At 33.5% G+C, this 22,931-nt stretch overlaps 1 protein-coding gene across 3 annotated transcripts in view; it reads right to left on the bottom strand.

Moving 5' to 3' along the window:
• Prkd1 (protein kinase D1) overlaps window positions 1–22,931 on the bottom strand; it is a 326,804-nt gene that overhangs the window by 39,615 nt on the left and 264,258 nt on the right. For all 3 annotated transcript variants that reach the window (XM_058585839.1, XM_046465232.2, XM_058585840.1), the window contains 9 exons: window positions 15,493–15,703; window positions 15,261–15,338; window positions 13,251–13,455; window positions 11,415–11,538; window positions 9,880–9,957; window positions 8,404–8,683; window positions 6,868–6,920; window positions 4,759–4,831; window positions 2,513–2,619 (listed from right to left, as the gene is read on the bottom strand). In XM_058585839.1, the coding sequence (XP_058441822.1) occupies window positions 2,513–2,619; window positions 4,759–4,831; window positions 6,868–6,920; window positions 8,404–8,683; window positions 9,880–9,957; window positions 11,415–11,538; window positions 13,251–13,455; window positions 15,261–15,338; window positions 15,493–15,703 (1,209 nt within the window). The remainder of the gene's footprint in view (window positions 1–2,512; window positions 2,620–4,758; window positions 4,832–6,867; window positions 6,921–8,403; window positions 8,684–9,879; window positions 9,958–11,414; window positions 11,539–13,250; window positions 13,456–15,260; window positions 15,339–15,492; window positions 15,704–22,931) is intronic.

Raw genomic sequence — 22,931 nt, forward strand, 5'->3', positions numbered from 1 at the left:
TATTCCACGCTTGTATAATTATGTCAAAATGGATTCTATCATACATAACTAAAAAGAACCAACAAAAAAATAAACAAAATTGTATAATAGGTTAGAAAATGATAAGTGCAATGAAAAAAAAAAAAAAACAAAATGGAATAGAGTAAGAGCAGTACCAGGAAAGGGGTGGGAGAGCAGGTCTGCATGGACCACAACTTTATATAGAGTAACAGAATAGTGTTCACATATGTAGTAGTAGTAGATGTGAGCAAAAATTCAAGTGATGTTAGTTTGAACCTCAGCATCTGGATAATGAATTTAAAATCCTTCCTGAGAAGGTAACATATCTGACAATGGAAAAAAGGTTTAAATGATTTTTGGTTTTGATTTCATATGGAAGACATGATGAGTTTCCTATTTTTGATGAACACATCTTGAAACAATTGGCAGTTTTTATGACAAAGTATGAATTACCAAACCTGATATCTTACGTAAGTTAGCCAACACTAAAATGACTGATTTTATGGGCTATTAGATTAAAAATTCAATATATAAATATGTTGCCAACATCCAACCAAAGGCATAACAGAGTGATAAAATTTAAGGACCCACGACAGCAAAGACTTTTGTTTCTTTGTTCATGTGTATGTACTGAACCTAGCTCAAGATAAGAACTTATTAAATACTAGTTTCAAGGATGAAGCAAAAAATTATTAGGGATAATGAGGTTAAGTAGTGACTTTCTATAATAAGTAACTTTCTATAATATGAAAAAATGTTCAATCTCTTCACAAGCTCAAGGGCAAGAATTTGGCTTTCAATCTAACTAAATTCTTTAAGAAAACCACATCATAATGAAAATTATTTCATATGTCTACTTACTGCCTCTGAGTTGTTTGTATCTAATGTTTAGGAAAAGAAGATAGGAGACAATGCTCAGGTGTACTCTTTTTTTCTCCTTGACTATAGTTAGCAGTTGACTCAGAAGACGATTAAAAGGCAGAGACACAGCAAATTAGACCCTCAACATCTGGTCAGTCTTCTGCAATAAAACGTGGAAAGACATAGCCTTTTAACTAGGAAATCCCTTGTGCTCTGTCTCAGGCGCACATGCATGCTAAATCTGGAGGGTTTTTTTCTCTGCAAAGGAATCTGCCTCAGGAGACCACATGGAGGTGGAGATTTGAAGAGAAGGGCAGGTTTGGAATGATATCATTTACCAATTTTCAGATGTTCTTTGAAGCTGATATTGCCAAATGAGGAATAATTTTAATTTTTTTTTTTTAGTTGATGTACCTTTATTTTTTATTTACTTCTATGTGGTGCTGAGGATGGACCCCAGTGCCTCACACATGCTAGGCAAGTACTCTGCCACTGAGCCACAACCCCAGCTCCTAAAGAATAATTTTTTAAAAGTTTCTTTTTGGTAACTGATTAGCAAGTGCTAAGCCACAAATCCACGAACTGGCATCTTAAGATCTATGTTTATCTTCTTTCTCATAAGAACAGACAACATTGTGAACAGAGAACACAAAATATAGTAGCATTGACTGAACCTGAAAATGTAAAATGAAAACTGTGTTACATTGGCTGCCCAAAAGCATGAATTTTTTTTTTTTAGAAATTCTGAGCCCCCAAAAAGCCTGTATTATTTTTTCTATGTACAGAAGTCATGATTTGGTTTTCTGTAAACATAAGCTCCTTTAGGGTAGAAACCATACCTTTTAAACTTATTGTATGTAACTCAATAAATGGCTATTAAATAAAACAATAAATGAAGAAATACAATTTGTTTTGCTTTGTTGGCAATATTTGAAATAAATATTGTCTAATAAAATTGTGATTTAGAAATTAAGATCATCTTTCATAGTAAAAAGACAGTTATAAAAATAGTATTCATCAATGATCTAAATTGTGTATACAACAAGATAGCTACATTGACAACATTTAGCAAACTACTCAGTTTTCTATATAAATACATATATTACTATGTAAATAAAATTTTAAAAAGTTTTATCAACAAATTCTGGTTTCAAAAGAAAAAAGAACTGTTATTATTAAGGAATTAAGTGACATGCCCATTAGCAAATGAATGCCTACATGGAGAGATAAAATGGACATTAATAAAATCAAGAAGATCTGATTCTCGGACATATCTTTCATACCTGATATGCTGACAGTTATAAGCCCGATTCATGTAATTATCACAGCATAAAGGAGGAATCTTTATGAAGACAACGTCATTTGTAATATAAAACAAAATGGTCTCAGCATGTCCACTATGAACAAATGCTGAAACATGACCCATTTAATGAATACTAATAACATATTAAAACCTAGAATTAAATACATAAAAAGGGACAACTGCTGCCTAAATTCAAGAAAGATACTACTCAGCCAGGAGTCTGATACTTGATCTCCCTTTTCAGTTCTTTTAAAGCGCTCTTAAATATCTATGCCCCAGGTAACTTTGCTTTATTTACAAAAGGAAGGAGGGAACTTTATAGCCCTCAAATGAGCATCAAAGAAGTACCTGTAGAATCGCAACCTCATTTCGAAGCTGGCTTTCTTGTTTTGTGGGAAATCTTAATTTGTCAATGATTTTAATAGCCACATCTCTTCCCGTTTTACGATGTTTTCCTTTAAAATAAACATTAGCATGTTATTAAATATCACTTATACAAAAAAACACCCAAAGTTACAAGCACATTTATAGAAGGGATAAAAATGTTTCACTGGATAAATTAACATTTCTGAAGTACTCTGACTTATATCCATCAAGATTTCATTTCTTAGTTCCATTATTCAAAAACAAGTTTGTGTGTTACAGTTAGCCACAGTTTAGAGCACACAAGAAGTGGGGCATGAAAAACTTTATATCAACTGTCTCACATTTTCTCATAAAAATCTATAATTTAAGAAATAGGATGTTGATCTACTTAACGCAGAAAATATTCAAAGCACCAGCAAAAATGCTCTCCTAAGAAAGTGTAATTTTAAGGTCCTGATGAATGTCATAGGGAAAGCCTGAGAGTCTTGGCTCTGTCATTCATTACTAGCTGTGTGATCATCAGGAAATTACTTAATCTTTCTGAATTTCCTCATCTTCAATGGTAACACTGTTGAGAGGCTCAAAAGGAAGAAGACATATAAACGATGAGCTCAGATAACCATGCACACCAAAAATTGTTAGTGGTTATCACCACATGATAGCCCCTTTAGACACATCAACCCCTTTAATTCTCACAACAAACTTTTAGGGCTCTGGATTTCTACACCACTATAATACAGTAAGTACAGAAAATAGGAGCATTAACTGGATCCGAAAATGTCAGATGAAAATGGAAAACGCTGTCCTTCATTCCCATGTTGCCTTGTTTGCATGATCTCTACTTCTCTCTCTCACCCCTTTCTCTCTGGCTCACTGCAGTTTCTACTTCCGCTCAGCCTTTTCAATGTAGCCACTCTCCACTGTAGTCACATCTCTGTTACCAGTGGACATGACTCTCTGCTGGTCTCTCCAATCTCACCTCTCAACCTGCCTCACCCTCACACAGTGTGCAGTTAGGTATGTATACCATGCTGGGATATTTTTACAATTACTTATTACATTGGAATAATAATCAGTCTAATACTTGGTCTCCTCTCTTATACCATTACTTAATAACATAAAACACAATGGTTGCTGACTCATTGACAGGTTTTACATTTTAAAAAAAAATCACAGGAGTATTTTATAACAATAAAAAACTTTGGAAAATAAAAAATAGAACTTTGTTTTTAAATTAAAATATGATATTTATAATGATGAGTAATAAATTATTTATTAAATTATTTAATAAATTATTATTTATAATAAAATCGAGTGGGATATTTTGAATATTTCAGAGCACTCAACCTCACAGAAAAATAATTTATTACTTACATTAAGAAACTGAAAGTTATTATATCATTTTATAGAGCAGGTAAAAATGATAATATTAAATGTTACCTAAATTTTGGAAAAATATGATTCAATTGGCTAGACTCTTTAGCAGGAGTTAAAATAATAAATTCAACAAAAGGCTTGACAAATAAGAAAAAAGGTAAAAACTTAGTATTTCACTTCAAAAAGTATTTCACTTCAAAAGATTCAATCATTAATTAATTTAATTATTAATTCAATTATTAATTGATTCAATTATTAATTCAATTATTAATGAAATAGATACATTGGTAAAGATATCAGAAAGTTAAAGGATTTTTTATTTTTGCCTCGTGAAATAAACAGACCTTCTATAAAAGTCCTTACTAAAGATTCTGAAAGAAAATGGAAGTAATTTGTTTATAAACTACAACTTCTTTGTTTTCTCAACATTTTGTCTGAATAAATCCAACTGCTTCAGTATTTTGTACAAACTTTTTCAATATTTAAGCAAAAGCAGGTTTTCAGGAATAGAAACTTTCAAAACAGAAATATAGGGGCTGGGGTTGTGACTCAGTGGTAAAGCACCTGCCTACCATGTGTGAGGCACTGGGATCGATTCTCAGCATCTCATATAATAAATAAAGTAAAGCTCCATTGACAACTAAAATAAAAAAATTTTAAAAACCCAGAAATATACTGGTATGTAAAAAATGACTATCTTAAGACAAAGTCTCTTAAAGGCAAAAGAGAGAGACTCTTATAAACACATACATGTAGATCTTGTTTTATATGTCTTTCTTGGAAACATTATTTTTCTCAACACAGGTAGCTAAAATTTTAAGTTAATAAAAATACATAGTGAACTAACCTACCTCCATAAACAATTCCAAACTGTCCAGAACCCAGTACTTCATCAGGAAAAATCTGATACACTGTGCTGATGTCCTATAGGTACAGGTCCAGAGAAAAACAGACAAGAGGCAACAAATCATTAATCTTAGTAAATTGTGTAATTTTATTGAATATATTGTAAATATTAAATATTTCAAAACTAAGTTAATTACTCATGCTAAATAAGATTTCAGTGATGATATTCAAAGCACATTAATTGATGTTATATTGCAATATTTTGAAAACTTATCTGGACTTAGGTGATCAAGGTTTCTCAGTATGAGACAAAATACATTTCAATAGAGAGAAAAAGACCTAAATTATACAGTGTCATTTACTGATTATCTGAAAAGGGATTTTTAAAATTTAGATGGCTATTTAGAAACTTGGTTAAATACCCATGTATCCCAATCACATTTCTGTGGAAATCCTGATCCATTCTTTCTCTACAATGGGGATGCTGCTCCTATGCTAGTCACTTCGAATCAGATGAACCTAAACTCGAAGGGGCTGAATCACCATGAGTGACCTGGAGACAAACAAAAGAATGACAGCCCACTATGAAGTAGCTAAGCTCTTCCAATTTTTTTTTTTTTTTATTATCATTTCTGGAGGTAACAAGCTCCAAAAGTCTAGTCTTTCCTCTTAGAAATAATGACTGCTGAATAAAGCCCAGTTTTATCTAAGTTCTATACTCTGTGATTTGTTAACCATATTTATTAAAGCAATATATTTTAATTTATGGGTTCCTATTACAGTATATCCCACCACATTTTCTGCCTATTATCCACTTTTACAGTCTTTATTCTTTCAATGAAAAAAAGTGCTTTTGCATCATATCCTACCCTCTGTAAATCATATTCACTCTTATTCTTTTACTTTTTCTCCCTAGAAAACAATTTTAAAAGTGGTCTCCATCCTGTGACTCCTTCAGAGTGTGCAGAGAGTGAGTTCAAAGCTATCTGGATAAAACATTGATTCTATTCCAGAATTCTGAGTCCAGCCTGTTCCATCCATTAGCAGAAACATTTCCTTTAAAATTTAAAAGCCCGAATCAAAATGTTCCAGGGACAACAGTGACTGAACAGGAGCGACCCCGCTGCTATCTGGAATTTCCAGGGGCTTTATGTTACCTATATTTCCCCAAGTCTTCTCTAGCTAAGCAAAAGCAGCAGGAACCTGAAGTCTTTGGACATCTCTCTTAGAAATGATGGACCAAGAATTCATTTGACCTTTACCATGAAGTTGTTTACTTTGCTTTCTCTTTCATTTATGCCAATCTAGAAAGGTGTGTAATGATATAGCAGTGATGAAAGGAGTTTTATGAAGGTTTTATTTTTAAAAAATAATCTCAGTTTAGTGTAAAGTAAGGCTGCAAAGTGCTTTCTTTTGGTCCTAGGTTAGTAGACAAAATAGAGTGAAAGCTCTGAGTCACAAGAACTATGTAGTAAGACTTTATTACATTCAGGCTACTGGCTATAGTTTCAAAATATAACAAAGCATACATGATAGATACATTATATTTTATGTGCCTGGCCTATAGTTTTTAAAAACGGAGTTGAAAGGATGGTGAATATAGTATAAGTGACTAAGGATCTAGAATGTAGACCCATAAAATCTGATTTACACAACTTCCTTGAGGTCTTCTTTGTTAGTACAGGTAACTATAAGAGCACTTGCAGACCTCATCATCTGACAGCACTTCTGGGTAGTAGGAATGAGAATAATGGCATACTTAAACAACTCATGCAAATCAAGAATTTATTTTGTCTGTCTATTTATTTTAATGTGCAATATCAGCCATTGAAAGTCCAGTCTAAAGAAGGGTAAACATGAAAAATCAGCCATCCCATTAATTGCCCAAGATGAAAACTAGGTCCTTGTCACTACATTAAAATATAGATTACAGCAAAAATCACTAAATATAGAATGTTGTGTTTCCAAAATCTTATGGAAGAAAAATATTCCAATAGATATTTTATTTTCTAGAAAATACTAAAAGTTAAAATTATCCATAAAAATCTATTTGTGATGCTCTTATTTTCCAATAATCACATTATCAGGTTTTATATTGGTAGACATATACTCACCACATTCTCTTGAATCTGACAATTTGATACTGAAATGCTCACAGAAATGTCTTCTAGAAATGCATGTTAAAAAAAGAATACACAAGTCAGAGAGGTAACAGCAAAACAGGTGAAAGCATGCTTTCAATCATCCTACAGGACTGGTTTTAAATAAATCATAACAATTAGATGTTTCTAGAGAATTTTCAATAAGAATACTTTTTACTTTTAAAATTATAAACTCTGTGTACTTGGTTTTCAAAAAATAAAATTTTGTCAGTTTAGAGCTGGGAGTTAGAAGGACTTGGGTTCAAACTCAGGCTTTGCTAGTTAATATCTCTGATATGAGCTTAGACAACTTAATCTTTCTAAATTTCCTTACCTGCAAAATAGGTAGACTGATAACTTCATTAATGCTTATTTTAGGATTAAACAAAGACCTTTATAAAAGTTGCTTAACATCAAAATAAGTATATATATATATATATTCTCTTAATATGTTGGTTGTAGAAATAAATAAAAATTATAATAGGTCAGCCAAGAATATACTATAATGTAAAAAATAGGTTAATTTCCAGGTTTTCTTTCTTTCTTTTTTTTTTTTTTAGAAAATGGACACCACACCTTTATTTTATTTATTTATTATGTGCTGAGGATCAAACCCAGTGCCTTGCACATGGTAGGCAAGTGCTCTACCACTGAGCTACAACCCCAGCCCTACCTACAGGTTTTCTTATCAATAAACATTATGAAATTTAAAGTCACATTTTATAAAGTTATTCCTCTAAAATTTTTTCATTTTAAAATTTATCCTCAATATTTAATTCTGGTTGCATTTTGGCAGAATTAACTTTATATTACTAAAGAATAGAGCCTTCTTCCTGGGATAAGTTTACCAATAGTTACCAAATACTTTGCATATCAAGGGCCCTGTACAGGGTACCATCTCAGGTGGATTTGAGAAATCAAATTTATTCACATTTGTGGCATTCTAGGTCAAGCTCAAACTGACTACATGCTTTCTTTTACGAGCAACAGCTCTAGATGTCTGTAAGTGCTTAGTATACAGGGTGTACATAAAAAATATATATACCAAATAGGACCTGGGGTTATAGTTCACGGGCAGAGCACTTGCCTAGCAATTGTGAGGTACTGAGTTCAATCCTCAGCACCATATCAAAATAAATAAATAAAACAAAGGTATTGTGTCCATTTAAAACTAAAAAAAATAAATATATAAAATAAAGACAATGATATATGGTAATTTAATGAATAAAATATTTTGGTATGTGGAGTATCTTGTATTTCAAAGACCCTATATTCTCCAAGAAACTAAGTCTACCACAAGTATTCTTTTTTACATTCCTTCTTTTTTTTAATATTTATTTTTTAGTTTTATGTGTATACAGTATCTTTATTTTACATTTATGTGGTGCTAAGGATTGAACCCAGTGCATCAAGCATTCTACCACTTAGCCAAGACCCCAGACCACATTCCATTCTTGGGCAAGGCAGAACACATGTTTACTGTGCTAGTTAGAAAACCTGTGCACTTACTGTGTGAGTTGGTTCCTGAACCCACAGATGAGCCCTTGGAAATGACAGGCATGAGGGCATGCTGGATGGCTATCTCCCACATCCTGGCCACATCAGCACCAACACCACTGGTAAGGACACTATTATTCGGTGGGGGGCTGGAAGGATTGACTACATTTTCTCCCACATAATATATTACATTTGCTGTAGTAATTTCAAAACAATGAGGATTAGCCCCACTAGGAATTAATGCTGAAGATTTTGCAGGTTCCAGAGATAAAATTTCTGATAAAGGAATTTCCTGTGCAAGAAAGATTGAGTTAAATATGGTTTATTAAAAGCACATAAAAATTTAAATAGATTCATTCTAGGACATGTGAAAAACAATATTCCAAGTAGCCATCATTTATACAACATAATCTTTTTTTTTTCAAATGCAGAATGGGAAACCTTATCATCACTACTTTCTAGAAAATATAAGTGATTTTCATAGTGTTTTGTAGCAGGAATAAAAATGCTTAAGACTAACAATTTTGAATCTTCACCAAAATCCAAGACTTGGAACATGAATGATAATTTTTAAAACAGTGAGCTAAACTGACAACATTTTTGAAATGCATTTTGGATATTCATGGTTGTTACCAAATCTTAACTATTCTTTAAAACACTGAAATTAAAAATGATTTGATTCAATACATGTGACTACACATAGTAATATAACCAAGTGAATACTTTTAATGAGGAAAACCATAGCAACTGGTTTTTAAAGTAGTTGTTTTTAAGACCATTTAATTTGAAAAATTAATTGCCACATTATTTATCAGAAAGTATGAAGTGACTATAAAGATAATAACTTTTAAAACAACATTTTGAATATAAGAATTAATGAGGTTTCATTTTTCTGTCAGAGCTGTGTAAACTGGCCATGCTCTGGAGTTTGCATTCATGTAGAAGGAGCTATATATACTGTTTTCACTATGAATTTCTTTTGGAGCTGTGTTTTACTGGGAAATATATTATGACACATCTGTAATCTTAAAAGAAAATTTCTGCTAAATATTTCTCTATAGGAAAGTATTCCTTATGCACATTGGCAAACTTGGAGAAATCATACAGTTTCTTAACTTTCAGTGATGGACTAGATAGAATGGACTTGGGAATTTACTTTTAGCTCATCTACTGTGACCATGAATTTTCTAGTAAAATCACATTACACAACTCTGTTAAAATATTCAATTAAGCTTTTCTACCTCCCCGTCTCTACCATCTCATGGGGCCAGAAATACTCTCTAAGAAAATGTGAGACTGACAGATGAATCAAGAGGTCACAATCAGATTCTTAAGAAATTTGTAAACTACAGAGAAGAAAAATCTCTCTTATAGGAAGCCCAGAAACATTCATGTGTATTGGATTTATTTCATATTTCTGAAAATCTGTACTCCCATGAGAAAGTAGGAATGGATACTAGACTACAATCAAAGGAAGAGCCACCTTACCTTGTGGTACCTGCTTCCTGTGTCATTTTGAAAGAGTGTAATACATTTGCTATCCAATCTCCAATAGTGCCGTTTCCGCTGAAATAGAAGTTAGAGTCAGGACCTTTAAAAAACCTCAACACCAACCAAAATTGATAAAAATAAGTGCATTTTCCAAGGGAAACACAAGATTTGATGGTGGAAAGTAAATGGGCTTTGGGCCAGGAAGGCTCACACTCACTTTGTCTCTAGAAATTAACTACTGAGCAAATGCTGTGGGGCAAGTTTCTGCATCTGCGTCAAAGGGTTATGAGTAAAAGGGATAATGTGTAAATATGCACACGTAGTATGTGCACAATGAATGACAAACATCATTTTAAAATTTATTTGCCTGCTTGAAGAGCTAAAGGCTTAAAAGGAGGGATAATAATTATACATGCTCATTATTTTAGAACAAAAGAAATATCACATTGATCCAGCCACATATTTTGGTTTCCATTAGCAATAGAAAAATTCTGAATGTTACAACAGAGCTAAAGAACATTTTGTTGGTTGGCAGGCTGGTTTCATAGGACCAACTTTCACTTAAGAACATTCCAAATCTAACTACTATGATTTGGTGATTGGGTCCTTGTCCACTCTAGATATATCCTTCAGGATATTAGGGTGTGTGTGTGTGTGTGTGTGTGTGTGTGTGTATACATGCATTTATATCCTTTTAGACTCAAAGCCCCAACACTGTTTTTGCTCTCTCCTACAACCCATCTTATACCAAACATGTTTCAAATATTTTGCATCATGTCCAAGAAGAAGAATTAGATGGTGTCCAATTGAGTCCTACAGTAAGTCATTCTCTTTCCAGCGATTACAGATGGATCCATTAGGTTATAGGTGTCTGTTTATCTAAAGACATGATATAGATCCTATCAGTATGAGGAAATGAAAATACTTCCAATGACTGAGAAATCATCCTAATTACAAATTATCAATTAGCTTAACTTTGAAATGTGGACCAAGGTTTTCTACTTCTTCACATACATACATAATCTCATTCATCAGCTATTAAGAAAATCTGGTGAAATAAATAGACAAAAAGTATAAGAATACCACACTTCTGAATCAATCAGTTTTTAAATAAAAACACAAATAAGAATTTAAGATATACATAAGTCATCATTCTATTTTTTTTTCTCTCTCCCTAAAATGCAGCACTTCTTTTAAAATTGCAAATCACAGAGAGGCATTCTGAAAACATATACTGCATCTTTCATGACTTCTATAAAACAACAGGTACATATTCAAGTTTTGGTGATCATTTCACGTAATTGAGATAAATGATTTTGATTTCCTGAAATCTCTTTCTACACTTTTTTCTAACTCTATTGCTTGTTCAACTACATCTGACACCAGAGACTGTAATGTGCTCCACCTGGCCCTATGCCCAGGCGGTACTAAGGTCTGTTTCCAGTAGCTCAGACAGCCAAAGTACACACAGGGCATCAATATCTCCACTCATTAATGCAGAACTAGAGGAAACTCCTCGCTGTGCATCTTACCAGGGTGTCCTTGCTGGTGTAGTGGACCATCCATCCTTCTTTCATGACCGTGCTGCTTTTCCTCTTTGTGTGTTTGACAGACTGCACTACCCTCATGAGCGGGATATTGTTGCTTGTTGACGGACTTGAAAAGTCAAATATTTTAGGAGAGACATGTTTTAAGGTACAGATGTTCTTTCTATGAATCAAACCTATTTCAACCATTTTCAAGTGAAAGTCAAAAATATTCACATCCCTTTTTCAGTAAAAGTGTTTGTCAGAGTACCATGGTTCAGAAAGTGGGTCACTTTGAATAATGAGAGGCATTTTATATGTATGCTTTCAAAATCCTGAGGCAGGGTAACAAACTCCTTGGTTTTCAGAATGAACTATATAGAGTGCAGTTTTCAAGTAAATAGTAGATAGATTATTGTCAATGTACTGAGGCTATAGAATCCATAATCACACTTGAAAGCTTATTTGCTTAAAAGCACACATTACCATATTACAGGCACAATACTAATAATTGATAGATTATATTTTTAATATGAATTCTATCTCTGAATAATTTCATAAACATTAAAATCTGCTTTTTTAAACTTTTATATAACTATTATTTATGGAATTATGCTGCTATTTCACTTCTTTCTCCTCCCTCTCCCATTGTCCCTTCTATGTTCCATTCTGTCTCTGGCTCATCCTCCTCTCTTCTGTCCTTCTCTGCATCCACCTAAAACATAAGGTGCTAAAGAAATGTGTATCCTTGGTGGAATGAGAAGGACATTATTACCCTAGGTACATGTGTGACTGCACAATGGTATGACACTACATCATGTACAATCAGAGAAATGAAAAGTTGTGCTGCAATTGTGTACAATGAATCAAAATGCATTCTGCTATTATATATGCTTAATTAAAATAAATAAATAAATTTTAAAAAAAAGATTCTCCTAAATTCCAAAACCAAAGAAACTATGAGATAATAAATATTTCTAATTAAAAAGAAAGTGTGTGTGTGTGTTGAGCCATAAGAATAATATTTTCCAGTATTTTAAAAATATTTATTTTGACATTAAGTAGAAAAAAATAATTATTTTTCTCTACTTTCATTTTAGTTTGTCAATGAATTTGGTATTTGTAAAATGGACATAAAAGTTTCAATATGCTTTACAATATAAATTAGAGAGTGGGAAATTTCTACTGTAAGAGGTCAAGTAATAAATATTTTTGGTTTTTGCAGAACATCTAACTCTACTATGGTAGTACAAAATCAGCCACGGACAATATGAATGAGGATGGCTATCTTCCAACAAACTAAACTAAAAAACAGGGAGCAGTTCAAATTGAACTGGTGACCAAACTGCTGATTTATGATATAAAAAGTGAAGATCATTTAGTGATTAAAAAAAAGTGTAGACAAGCAGATAACAGTATAAAATTACATGTACTTCTGAAATAAAAATCAAAAACAATCATGTGTGAATGATGTCATAATACGGAACAATTATAAAATAAATAGTGTTTGCTGAGGTTGTTCTATGATCTTTGTGTTACTGTACACTGAATTAACATAAACTTAGTAGTAATATTGTGGATGGCAAATACGAGTGTCCCTTACATGCAAAAGAAAATGGGCCAACAAATGAGGCAATGCTAGGAAGGGATGTAAATCACATTTCTCCCAGGGAACCCAGACCTCCTTACTCCAATAATGCTTATCTATGGTACTCATCTCATTCTTAATGAAATTAGACAAACCCTTTAAATTTATTTTATAATAAAGTATCAAAGAACTTTAAATGGTAAGTATCACTTGGGTTCCACTGTCTGCCTGAGGCCGGGGACTGCAACCCTCACCTGATGGTTCTGTTGGAGTCCTCGTGGTCCAGGTCTGGATCCTGCATCTCCCCACTGTCGCTCTGGCCCTCTGCCATGGCCATCTCAGCGTCCTGCACCATTGCCTCCTCCATGTCATCCATGAGCCCACTGTTCCTCTCACTGTCATTGTCATCACTCCCTTCTTCCATGACCACATCAGATTCTGCCCCAGGGCTAAGCAAATCTAGAAAATTGTTTTGACCCATGAAGATAAACCTGGAATCCTGGAGCCAGGGCTTAAGAGAAAGGCAATCCTAAACAAATCAGTTGGAGGCCCTAAAAAAGTAGTTCTGTGAAGAATGTAGCTTTTCACTTTCTTTTTTTTATTTGAATGTATGAGATGAACAATTTATATAATATTACAGGTAGATACTTTTTTTTTCTATGAACCTAAACCTAAAAACATGAAATGTCACGGAGAGCTTTCAAAGGAAGCCAAGGGAGGGACAGAAGAACAATGTTAGGAGGGAAAATGATACCAAGCCAAAGTTACCAGGTAATGGATCATAATTCATAGCACAGACGTCATGGGAAACAGAAATACATGGGAAGGTGAGGGAGACTTTCATGTGAAAGATGATTCAAGGTCACTGATGATGGCTATTGCAGTAACTTTATGAATCTTGGATTCCAATATATTAAGTTGGTCACAGAAGCTGCAATTTTTAAATACCTAAGATAATAATGAATATTTGATTATTGAACCTGCCATTATGAAGTTGATAGTAATGCAGAAATTTTAATTACTTAAATCATGCAAAGTACTCACTTTAAAATTAGAAAAATGGGTCAATCAGAGCCCCTGACCTACCAATCTTGGAAAACTCACATTTTACCAGATTTTTTTTTCTGACTACATGGGAAAATATAATTTCAAAGTTATCAATATCAAAAAATAATCTGTTTCTCCTTAGACATATTATTGAGTACACACTGACATTCCCTGGGTTGAACAGTCAATATCAGATGATATAGAGAATGGGGAAAAAGGATAAAAATTCTTTTTTAAGAGCTAATTCATGAATCCCCATGCCAAAAATTAGCATGTATGAGAATGTTTTTCTGAAAGTTCCTTTCTCCTTGTTGTTGTAGTAGGAATATATTTCTTCTAGAGACAAAAGTTCTAAAGCAAAGACAGTCATTTATTTATCAGCTTTTTGGTAACAAAGCCACTCAACCTTTTCCTCTGGTCTTCTACAGCCATTTCTTTCCAGGGGAATTGGAAAGCGGTTATTAGAGTGAAGGTATCAAGCAGTTCACTCTCTGTGGGAAAAGCTAGCGTGGGATTCTAATTCAAATATTGGCAATGATCCATCAGAATACTATGTGAAGAAAATGTGAGTTGTTTCTTTAGGATATAGCATTTTCTTAGGAATCCTTCAAAGTTAATTTGCATAGTTACTGTTTTTCCAAGAAAATATTTCGAAATGTAGAAAAAGATACATGCTTTTTAAATTGTCGATAAAATTTCTCTTACGATTAAAGATGCATGTGAATAAACACATATATAATGAACACAGTAACTGGGTGAAGGATGGAAATATGGTGACTATTTTTGATGGGCCAGTATCTGTGGTCCTTCCCTTCATAAACTGATAGGAAAGACAGTAAACTTCTGTCTCAAGGCTTGGAATGAGGACAGAGGAATAGAGAACAGGAGGTATAACTTGCAGGCATTCCAACAATTTCCATATTTCTGAACAAGCCAGGACAGAAGTATAAAATAAGAAAGCTAGGAAAGAAATTATGGACATCCAAGTTTTCAGTATTAGTGTTCACCATATAAAGATCAAGAAAAACCTTTGGTTTTCACTGTAAATCAATTAGCTGGAATGAATGATTTTCAGAAGTAAAAGTAGAACAAACTCAGACCATAATTTACTTTGGACTGAGTTACAAACATATGAACCAAAAAAAACCTACTATATCACAACCGTCACCACTCTAACAGGGAAGAAATACAGTGGTGACCATCAGTCTTCCACCTACCTCCATTGATGGTCACTTCACCCAGGCAGTTGTTGGGTACTTTTGGTGCACAACGTTTATGACAGTTGAATCTGCAGTCTAATCATGATGATTTTAAAACAAAACAAACAAAAACCAGAAATTTATCAGAAAGAGAAGTTGTGAAACAAAAGTAGTACTTTCAGATGAATGAGGATTAATTTAACAATGGAAGATGGGCTAGTGACAGATTTGGTGACAAGATTGTCCTTACCTTTGCACTGTAAGCCCTGCCTGAAGAGACCCTTGAGAAGCTTCTTGCAGTACTGGCACACTGTGGGCCGAGTGTAGGAGTGGATGACAAATGTGTGTGGTACTTTAACCTTAGAAAGCAAGATCTTGTCCAGCTCAATGGGTCGTCCAATATATGACTGAGAATTTGACCTCTTCTCTCGACCAATAAATGATTCTGATGGTGACTTTTGCTACAAGTTTGAAAAATAATAAAGGACATGAAGATGAAAGAGAATAGCATGCTTAATTTAAGTATTTTTGTATTTTGTTTTTCTATTGAATATGACATAATCTAAGACTATGTTTCTGTTATTTCCCTTTTATTTCATATTTGAATTATTTTGCATAATCTGAAAGGAAGAGAAGTGGAAATCAGAATGATTTTCTGATTTTTAGGTCTTTTGAATAAGTCTTTACAAATTAATTAATTATTTTTAACACAGAAAAACAAAAAAAAATCCCACTGCACATATTATCTCACTGATATTTTGTAGATTTCACATATTCATGTCTAGAAAACCCAACCCTGTTTGCCCAATATGGTACTTCTTCTGAGAAATGCTATAGTTCCTTCGGGTTCCTTAAGTGGGAAAGGAGAGACTTCTTGATTCTAAATTATTTTTCAACCATATCAGAATTAAAAGGTTAAAATTATATTACCATTTTTACACTTGAAATACAGCAACTAATAGGCAATACAAAGCACATAAATGTTGGTGTTCTAGGTAATAATTATATCTCTGTACACTCTTGCTCTAATTTTGGAATCATTTATTCCATGCAGTATATAGATGTTTAAAAATTAAATAAATAAAAATTTTTGGACAATTTCATGCATGGTACCTCCTGATATCATGGAAATTTACGTAGGAACACCAAAATAAAGTTGAGAGTCACCAGAAAAAAAGGATGAAATGAATTACTTAATAGTTACCATAATTATACACCTCATTTATTAAGCTCCTGTAACTGTTAAGCGTCTTAAATGTTATATACATTTAAGGCATCTAAGTCCAAAATGTTTAAATACGTTCCTTTAGGTCAGATGCCAATAAATACTGATGTCAAAAAATGATCATACATTTATTTGCCTGTACAGACCTTGTTATTATTACTTTACCCTGTTAATTTCTAATTTAGAACAATTACTAATGAGTTGAAAAATAAATCAAGTTTACCTATAATTTGCATCCATTTCAATGCCTGTATGACCAAAACGTAATACTATTTAATATCAAACGGGAAAACTTTGATTTGTAGATTCACTAACTGCAGTAAAAAGAAATTTGAGATGAGTCCCTTCATAGGCACAGAATGTTTATAGTTACATTTGCAGTTACAATGACATACAGGAAAACTATAAAGCTTAATTACTCTGAAAAGCCTAATTACTGCGGAGAAGTCCAAGAAGTCCAAGATAGTCAAAGGTTTGCCAAACAAGAACCCTGAATATATTGAGTAAGTATCTTCAATGGTAGTGAAGAATTAAATCTACAAAGGAAATGAGAATTAAATCCTTATTCCAGTGTCCTTTAGTAAACTTTAGCTAATGGGCCAGTTTTAAGACTAGAGTAAAATGAATGCACTATTTTTCCATAGTTGGAAAGTTTCAACACAGAATAAAAGATGATTTGATGTCACACTTTCTTAGTAGACTCAAAATGTTCTCGAATTTGGAAATCCTACAAAAATCTGGCTGAATCACCTTTAGATAACTCATTCTGAGCTGTGTTAACACAGCCAGCTTTACACAGGACTATTTACTATACTTGGAAACAAATTCAATTAGAAGAACAAGAAGGAATCTGTCCAATTGAATGTTTTCCTCTCATCCAACATGGTAATATTTGCATAAGCACTGGCTATAAACTGTAAGAACCAGAATTACTCTTGAGAAGTTGTTTCATTTATTACCTTTCAAGATGGGATGAATTTTAACTAAATATCATAAGTTTAGTGAAAAGATATTCGTTGTCACTCTGTGACCCAGGGACTATAAAATTTTCAGTTAAAATTTAAAATAAGTTAAAAACCTGGCCAGAAATATTTATTATTACCTTTCCTTTAGTTCCAAATACAGTTAATTGTTTTCACTATGGTCTATATTGGCAAGTGAAAAAACAAAGTTTTAAGATCTTGAGACAATGTGCATAAACATGGTACTTCTCATGGCATGAGATTATTTTTGAGTTGCCTAATTTTACCAGGTAACAAACACCTTGGGAAAGAGAGAGTAGAGAAGCCATTTGAAGTTGTTGGTATTATTTCCAAGACTGCATTCCATGTTTCTAGATGTGTACATGTAATATTCATTTGAATGCACTTTTCCCTATCATAAGGAAAATCTAAGAAGCCAAAACAGAAAGGAAGACTGGGTCACTATCAAATGACCTACTATATGCTCACAGGGCATTTATCTATTCTTCAACCAAGATGCAAAACAAGACTTCTTTGGTATATAACAGCTTATAGAACAAACAAACACACAAAACAATAAAAACCAAACAAAAAACCCAAGAACCTATGGAATAAGGCCATTACCCTGTAATATATATTTATCAATGTTATATAATAATGTTTAATAACCAGCATTCCCTAATCCTGCTGGTCATCCCTTTAAAAATATTTCTAATGACACATAAACCAAACACCAAATTTTCATGACAAGGGATATATTCGTTTTCATTAATAATTAGTGTTCAGTCACTATTTTATGTTTATACATATATATGTATACAGATATATAAAATTTCGATCAGTATGTGAAGGATGTACATCTTAAAGCACAATTACATATCTTCTGTCTGTTATATCAAGTTATACCACAGGCAAAAATTCAGAAGTCAGTAGTTTTAAAGGAAATAGATACTTAAAGGGTCATTGATCTTTTGACTTTAAATTAATTAAGATAACATTAACATTCAAGCACATAGAGTTTCAATGCAGATGTTGACAGAAATAACCAGAAATTTATGCACACAATGAATGTATTGTTACACAAAGTAAAACTCATATCTTTTAAATTCATTTACTTTTTTTTTTTTAATTTGGCTTACTTGTTTGTTTCCTTGTAGTATAGTACCTCACAGTTTTACATACCACTTTTTCTGGGGTGGAGATGTAGCTCAGAGGTAGAGCCATTGAGTAGTATATTTCAGGCCCTGGGTTCAATCCTTAGCACCACATAAATAAATAAATGACAACATTCCTTAAAGTTAATTCTATTAAATAGAAAAGTCTTCCTTACCCATCACACCAGTGAAGGTTTTACTACTTTACTAGGTTTATTAGATTGGCAAAATGATGTTTAAATCAATTTCATTATTACTTAAGATTCCATTTTGGCCACATGTATTCAGGGAACCTGGACAATCTGCACAATAATTGCTTTTTTATGGGAATAAGAGGAAAGTTGAAATGCTTCGGGAAGAGAACAGCTGCATTTTGTTTTATTATGCTTCATTAATATGTTCAAAGCAAAAACTGGCTAAAAACTCAAAGAACAAATTTAAAATTCCATTCTCTATAATTATGGAAAGCACTCACAGGAGAATGTACTTCAGAAAAATTTACACTGTTATATTAGCCACTGGTCCTATGAATTGTCCTTTTTCTCACTAAGGAATATGGATTAAAAACAGCTGTCTAACCTATGGGAGAACTGACACCGCTGTAAAATATGGTATTGGAATAGATGTATGTGAATGATTTGATTTGGCAAATTACAGATGATAAAACATTCAAAGGGTTTCTTTCTTTTTTTTTTTCCTATTCTTGTGTAAGAGATACATCATGGATGGGAGAGAAGATGAGATCAGAACAATAATGAAAGCTGAATTTTCAAACCAGACTAAATAAAATGCAGATTATAGAAATACTTTTTTTTTAAATTGCAGATTTGTGAAGTGTCTATAACATCCTTGTGTTAACGGTGTTTTATTTGAAATTACTACCAAATTTAGAACTCTATACACTGAACGCCTTCTTAGAAAGACGATATGCCCTAGTTTCTAGAGATGGAATTTGCTTTTAACCTGTATGTTAAATTAATGATTCAGCAAGTTTGGAACCTTCCCAGGAAATGATGGCTTAGATTACATTATGGAAACTCCAAGGGCCAGCTTGCATTTTAACATTTAACAGGACTTAAACAATTTCCTAACAAGGTACATTCACTTTGCAGTTGAAAATGAACTATGTATCAGTTAAGATAGAAAACAGAATGGAAAAATTGCCTTTACTTGTGGTTTGTTTATTGTTACAACAATAATCAAACATGAGATTTTCTGAGATAAAAATCACTTTACAGAAAAGCATTATTAAAATAAAAACTTCTACCTCTTATGTTATTATTAACTAAAGGTCATTTCACAGCCACGTATGTGATGGGATTTTGAAGATGAACTCTCTTAAGTTAGAGAGAAATAGAAAAGTAGAGACTCTTTTAAGATAGTGTGGACATCTCTTAGTGGAACTGTCTCAACTATTAGATAATAAACTCCTAAGGGAAGGACAATGTCTCAGTTATATTTGCCTTCCACTAATGTAAATAAGTGCCTAGTTCATGAGCGAAATAGAATATGTGTTTACAAGAAGTAAATGCATGAGAAAAATGGATGAGAATTTGCAATAGATGTATTCAAAATAGAGACTTTAAGCTTTTAAAGATTTAATGTTACATGAACTGTCACATTGACATATTTGTTTATAGGATTTCCATTTCAAGAGAGGACAACTGGCTAAGGAATGTGCTCCTTACCCCTACTTGAATACAAAATGTGTGCATGATCATCTGCTCTGGGAAGAGAGGGGTAGCAAGCTCAAATGATTACAGGCTGTTAATATTAAAGGATGGCCTTCAGAATTAGGGTATAATAGGGAATGGTGGAGGCTAGTCAACTGAAGAGGACAGCCTTGGTGTAAGAGGGAGAGTTAATACTTCCACTACTCAAGTACTACTAGTAACTGTCATGTGAGTATGTCAGCCTGAGCTGCCAAACCTTTTAGTTTTCAAGAGAAGTGCAGATGTGTTATGAAGGAAGTCTATCTAGATGCTGATAATGCAAAAGAAAAAAAATTAAACACTGTACCAGTTTATCTGAAAACTAAATCTAGTTCATGGAAAGTCTGAGACCTATGAACTGAATTCTAACAGAACCCTCTTTTCTATAATCTTTATATATGCCAAACTCTTTCCATAGTGCTTTATGTGCATTAATTCATTTAAAGTTCATGAATACTCATATTATGATCTCTATTTTATGGATTAGGAAACTGAGTAATTGAAAAGTTAAATCATTTGCCCAAGATCATATCACTTATAAGTAGAGCTATGAACTGAAGTAATTGTGCTGCAGATAACATCAGTTGGTCTTATCAGTTGCTCCCCAGTTTCCACATTTCCTGGTTTTATGCTAATATAGAAAATAGCAAATATTTTCTTCTCCTTGTTTAAGTCAAGGAAGACATAGGAGACAATAAGAATGAAAGAATGTTCTACATGCCAAATGCAATGTGAAAATGTTGTGAACCCCTAAGCATGACCTACAGAAGAGAGTTTCGATCAGTGTGACTGTGTTCAGAGTCATGGGTGTTTTCTAGAACACAATAGTTAGCTGAATGTAGAGCTTTCATTGTACAATCATTGGTTCTGTTGGATGTCTACTTTCCTATTCAGGTGTGGTTATGCTTAAAGGATAATAACACAACTGTACAAAATCAGACTACATCAAAGGTTGATCCTTTATTCCCAAGTTTTAAGACCTAGCATTTTGAACTGTCATTCAATGAACTATGCAGATGAGCACAGGCTTTCTCCTATTACCATCAAGATGGATCCAATTTAACCAGTGCTCCATGGGGTAAATCCTACCTGAAGGTCCAATCAGAACAGGGCATATAAAGATCAGTAAATACCACTCTCTGTGCTCAAGCAGTTTATTAGCTACTAGAAATCCATATGCAATATGACCATTAAAGTCATCCACATACCTGCCCTTCCCTTCTTTCTCCATGGATGGTTTATCCTCATTCTTCTGAGTTCAGTTTGCATGTCACCTTCTCTAAGAGGCCCCAGGCTGCCTAACTTACTGCCCACTCTTCCTCCATTGTTCCCCTCACATCTCCCTGTCCTCTACAGAGCCATCATTGCAGCCTGCAACTGACTTGTTTATCTGTTTATTCATTATTTCACCCTTCAATAGGATATAAACTAGTTGAGGAGTTTGCCTATTTTGTTCCTCGCTGTATCACCAGCTTCTGGAATGCTGCCTCACACAGAATATGTGCCAGTGTACATGAAGGTTTGAGGAAAGACAAACCATTTTTCACACTGGGTCATTCAACAAGGGGGTTTTCTGAAGAAACAGCATTTTCTTAAATGCCATGCAATGACTATGTCCAGCACCATCAGCAAATGAAATTCTGTTCAGGACAGCTGAGTCCTTCCAGCCTGCAGACTACCCAGAGATTTCTTTCATACACTCTGAAATCCAGCAATCGCACTTGGCAACAATTATCTAACCCCACCTGTAGTAGCTGCTAGTAAAACATCATTGTGAATGCTCAATCTGAGGTTGATGCCTTGCTGAAGTAAAAAGAAACCATCGTCTCTTTGTAACAGTGCTTACATGAACATACTACCTCTTACATAGGGAATCAGGGATTTTTTCAGCACAGAGCGGTTCTTTGGCAACAAATAAGAAGAATTTGAGGGATACAGTACACATAGGAACACACGTTTCCATGCCCTGTGATTCCGAGAGTAGAGGGCAGGGTGTTTGGTGAGTTTCAAATTGCTCAGTGCTATTCTGATTCTGTATCCTTTGAACTACCTGCCAAATGTGCCAGATAAATGAGTTTGGTTCCTCAGTTGGATACACTAAATATATAGCATAAATAAAAGCTAATCAACACCTTTTCATAACAGTGAAAAGGGTTGTTACAGGGCAGAAAAAAAAAGAGTACCCCCTGCTTAGTGGTGATAGATGCTGTGTTTTACGGTGGAGAATCCATTTCTTAATGTTTGCAGCAAATTGTGAAAGCTTTCAAAGCAATAACATGTATAATCTCTTTTTAAAAATACAAGGTGATCTGGATTTGTTGAGTGCTAGTGTAGTCTTGGAAGTTACGTTAACTTTTTATATCGCCTCATTCTTTTTGAGTAAACAGAAATGAAGGGTAAAGGAACCTTGCTATTTTCTTAAGTGATCTACCCTATCCAGGGAAAGCATCAGAACTGTTGAAGAGCTGTCACAAATTACATGCTTTGTTCTTTCAAAATGTCAGTTACCAAATCTGGTTCCTGGAGGAAAGAGGAGATGTTAGAATGACCTCTTTTACTTTTTTTCATGAAGATAATGCAAACTCAATGCTATGCACTCTAAATCTACAAATTAAAAAAGAGACATATCTACTGAG

This window comes from Marmota monax, unplaced genomic scaffold (genome assembly GCF_021218885.2).
Source record: "Marmota monax isolate L192 unplaced genomic scaffold, Marmota_monax_Labrador192_F-V1.1 WCK01_AAM20220418_F8-fsc00079, whole genome shotgun sequence".
In the NCBI taxonomy this organism is placed as follows: Eukaryota; Metazoa; Chordata; class Mammalia; order Rodentia; family Sciuridae; genus Marmota; species Marmota monax.